At 41.9% G+C, this 4,469-nt stretch overlaps 1 protein-coding gene across 1 annotated transcript; it reads left to right on the forward strand.

Moving 5' to 3' along the window:
* Window positions 1–1,118: 1,118 nt before the first annotated feature.
* Window positions 1,119–2,832, forward strand: LOC121839210. Its single transcript, XM_042296651.1, has 5 exons — window positions 1,119–1,326; window positions 1,709–1,827; window positions 2,009–2,257; window positions 2,489–2,565; window positions 2,757–2,832. The coding sequence occupies exons 1-5, from the start codon at window positions 1,119–1,121 to the stop codon at window positions 2,830–2,832; spliced, it is 729 nt and encodes a 242-aa protein (XP_042152585.1).
* Window positions 2,833–4,469: the final 1,637 nt, after the last annotated feature.

Below are 4,469 nucleotides of genomic sequence, written 5' to 3' on the forward strand. Positions count from 1 at the left end.
CCAACACAGCAACTCCCTCATTTCTCTCTCCTCCAATTTCCCCATTAACTCCTTCACAGTCTCTGTTTCGCTCACCTCCAACACCGGCTCTGGTTCTGGTCTCCTCCTTGGCTCCTCACGATAAACAGGGAGAGTTGGCTAAGGTCTGACTCCTGACTCTGCCACACTCTCCCTGAGCCCCCCCAAGACATTTTTGGGGCTGATTCTCAGGCTTCCATCCGCTACGCCGTGCTGCCTCCTCATATCTGCGCCTCTCAGCTTTCGCCGCCTCCAGTTCTTCCTTGGGGCGGCGATATTCTCCAGGCTGAGCCCAGGGTCCTTTACCGTCCAGTTCTTCCTCCCATGTCCATTTCTCCAGGTGGTGCAGCCTCTCCCACTGCAGCTGCTGCCGCTCCTGCTGCTGCTGCCTGTTAACACGCTGCTTGGTCCGTTGGTGGTGGGTGATTCTGTTACGGTTTTCTAGTGGTGATGAAGGAGAGTCGGACCAAACTGCAGCGTGTCGATTGAGATTCATGTTTAATCAAATAAAGAAACACGAACACTACACAAAACAATAAACGTAATCAAAACCGAAACAGCCTATCTAGTGCAAACTAACCGAGAGTACACATAGGACACTAAGGACAATCACCCACGACAAACTCAAAGAATATGGCTGCCTAAATATGGTTCCCAATCAGAGACAACGATAAGCATCTGCCTCTGATTGAGAACCACTCCAGACAGCCATAGACTTTGCTAGATAACCCACTAAGCTACAATCCCAATACCACCACCAAAACCCCAAGACAAACACACCACAATTACAAAAACCCCATGCCACACCCTGGCCTGACCAAATACATAAAGAAAACACAAAATACTTTGACCAGGGCGTGACAGTGGGTGAGATGAAGTTGATCCTGGTCCGTTGCTACTCTTCTTTATTTTGTTTTAGAGGCAGCAGGCTGTGCAGCTAGTTGATTTAGGTATTCACAGCCTAACAGGAGTAGCCCAGGACTCAAACTTGACCTGCATTAAGCATGAAGAACTTCTTGGTTATTACCCCTTCATAGAGTACAAGATATTTGGCAAATCAATGATGATCCTTCATCATCCTTGCCCTTTGTTGTAGAGCCATGACAGCGCTACGAGAGGAGATAAGAGAGGCAGTATTGTCAGTGCTACCGTATTTGCCTGAGGAGACACTTTCATCCCTCCTGGACAAGCTAGCAATTGTGGGAGGAGAGGGAAAGCCAGACCTTCAATTTCTTAAAGAACAAGACCTACAGGAGCACATCAGACCAATACAATGCCGGAAGCAGCTAAATGCATGGAGATTTGAAGGTATTACATTTTGTTAAAAGATTTACCAGTACTGTACAGTCGAGAGGAAACGTTTGTAGTTTTACTACTTTAGATTTCTGAGTTGAGCAACTATTTTACTACCAGTTCATACAAGGATCCATCAAGGATACATCAACATTTGAGCCATCAAGCCCTTCCCCTTTACAGTCATCCACATTCAGCACAACCTGGTCAACAACCAGTATAACCAGTGATGTAGACCTGGATATCTGGTCGGAGAACATCACTGTCCCTTGGGGAAAATGTCCATGAACCTGAGATCAGCCATCGCCAGAGGCAGACGGCCAACCCTGGGAGAATGAAGAGAGATGGTGAGAATTACACTCGATGCTTTGAGAGTTATTGAGCCTAATCCGACCAGACCTGAAAAGCTTCGCTGATACAACGAAAGATGGCACTACAATTGGGAGTGGTTATGGATCCCTCTTAATAAATCAGATGAAAACACGCGTTGAGCATAAGAATCGTGATAACCCTCTGGTATGGCTAAGAAAGAGAGAAATACTCTCAGGCTCATCAACTGTATCCAGTGCAAGAGGGCCAAGTGACAAATATGGCAGCCTGACTTTCCCACTGAAGAAACGGAAGAAAGTGTAAGGAAATGGAGCAGCTTTATTCCAGAAAAGGGCCGGCAGGATGTGACAGAGGACATCTCTCGCAGCTCATGCAAGCAACATTTGAATTACAGCGCTATGCCATCAACGCTAGCCCAACACCTAAGGTAGCAGAGCTGAATAGTAAGTGGCCATACCTTTTCACACAGAAGACACTCTACAACAACTTCAAGTTACTGACAGATGTCTCAATCCTGGAAAAAAAATTATGCAACGATGGCAGAAAAAGGAAGGATTTTCACACAATACTTCTGCTACAAACCAACAAATTAAGAGGTTCGGCACATCCTGTCAAGGTTTGAAAAGGGTGGAGGGACTGCTGTTGGCCCTTGTGTTGTCTTCCTGCTGATTTCATAGAAAGGACGGATGCACTCCTTCTACAGGCCGACACGAGTTTTACATTCATCTGCATCTTATACATACAATAATACATTTCTATGTATTTTAGAAGTTTAAAATTAAGATGTGCCAAATGTTCAAAATATGTGAATTGAAAGTTATAGAATGTGTTGTTTTATATCTTTGAGGTGTCAGCCACAGCCACAGATGTGGAGGGATCAATTCCCTTGTCGGACTCACCAAGACTGATTGTTCAAGTTAATGTGTCCAATAAGACTTTCTGTGTGATTAATTGTTTTATTGACGGGGCCTTACAATAGCAATGTTTCACAGAGGTAATTGCGAAACATAAATGTGATCTGATTTCAGGTGATACAATGGCTGCTGCCAAATGGATGATAAGCATCGAGGAGGTCGTGATGTCGGTCCACTCTAACTTTGTGGAAGCGCTGGCAGCTTTAAAAAAAAATTCTCATTCTACTTCAGCCAGCAGTACCAAGAGGAGGCTTCACGCACCCTGGAGTTCATCTAAAGGTAAACAAAAATATGCTTCTTCCTTGGGAGAATTCCATTGGGGGTTTTAAACTGAGGCATTTTGTATCACAGCTTAGTTCGGCAGGTTAATTGAGTCCAGATACGTGGATAAGTTTGAAAGGCTCCTTTGTCTGAGCATAAACACATAATGTGAAGCCATTATTTGAACTGGGGACAATGTAGAGAGGTAAAAATCTGTACACTTCGGGCACCATTGAACACATCAGTGGACTAACAATCTTTCTCAAATTTGTCTGGATGTGCTCTTTGTTTTCACAGATGTTTTGCTGGAATCAGTCCATCCAACTGGCTCGAAGACCGCCACAGCCGAGGTTGTCAGCGAGAAAAGCGGAAAGGTAGTGGAGAAGAAGAGACACAATTAATGTACTGTACATGTTTGTACTCTGCTCAGGAAGATAATGGACTTAGAACAGCTGTAGGCTAGTTCCTCTTGGGCATACATTAAATGTATTTATGTTAATTGTGACCTGCTCAAGTAAGTTTGGTTTGTCACTGGGCTTGACTCTTTTTTTGTGTTTCACACCTTAGGTGTTAGAAAATGATCCATTATGCACTGAAATTGGCACATTGTTGAGGAAGTAATGCTACTTTGGATGTTTGGAAATGTCTGGCATTTACTCCAAACTTGAATAGGCAACCCTTATTAAAGCTTGAGTATGTCGTTTTGGAAAGGGCATACTTAGAAATCTGGGAATCCGTAAAGGGAGATGCTTCACAGTTTGGTAAAATGGGGTGGTTGCATCCATCCTGACTAATGCTATGATGGAAACCCTTGATTTTGTGAAGTTATGTCATACCAATACTTTTAAGATTAACAATTGTATTCTGTCCCGATGAATCATTTTCAGATCTACACTTGTTGATAGGTGCTTGGGGAAAGTTGTACGTTTGTAACTGAGGCATTTGTGATGCAACCCATTTCGTTACAGTTTATTGGCAATTCCCACCGAGCAAGTGTGAAGTTGTACTTTGGGGGCTTATTGAATGTGTTTATTGTCACTTTCTTGGTTTGTTTATCATTAAACCATGCTTAATTAAGAACATATTATTTGTATTGTGTTTACTTGTTTTGGTGATGGAAATGTTTTAGAAGTTTACAGTACTACTGGCATATTTTATCTGTAAATGTTATATATTACTGTAAAAGGACATACAACAAATAACTGTAGTTTTACAGCAAAAATACTGTATAATAAATTACAGTAATTGAACAGCAATTCGAGGTGCCAAGTAAATCCTGTAAATTTCATAGATACAAGTAATTAATGTAAAATAGAAGCACAGTAATATATTGTAATTAGAAAGGTGTACAGGTACTGTACAAATACAGGGAATTGCTGTTATTTATAAACAGTAAGTTATTGTAGTACATCTACAGCAACATGTAATAATTCTAATTTACAGTAAAAAAAAACATTTTTTACGGTACATTTACTGGCATCTTTTTTGCTGTTAATTTACTGTAATTTCTCCAATACATATTTTACAGCGCAGCAGCATTGCAGTTCTTGACAAAAAAACATTGCCCCTGGCATCTACTACCATACCATATTCAAAGGCACTTCAATATTTTGTCTTGCTCCTTCACCCTCTGAGTGGCACACATACAGATTC

This window comes from Oncorhynchus tshawytscha, linkage group LG14, assembly GCF_018296145.1.
Source record: "Oncorhynchus tshawytscha isolate Ot180627B linkage group LG14, Otsh_v2.0, whole genome shotgun sequence".
Lineage (NCBI taxonomy): Eukaryota > Metazoa > Chordata > Actinopteri > Salmoniformes > Salmonidae > Oncorhynchus > Oncorhynchus tshawytscha.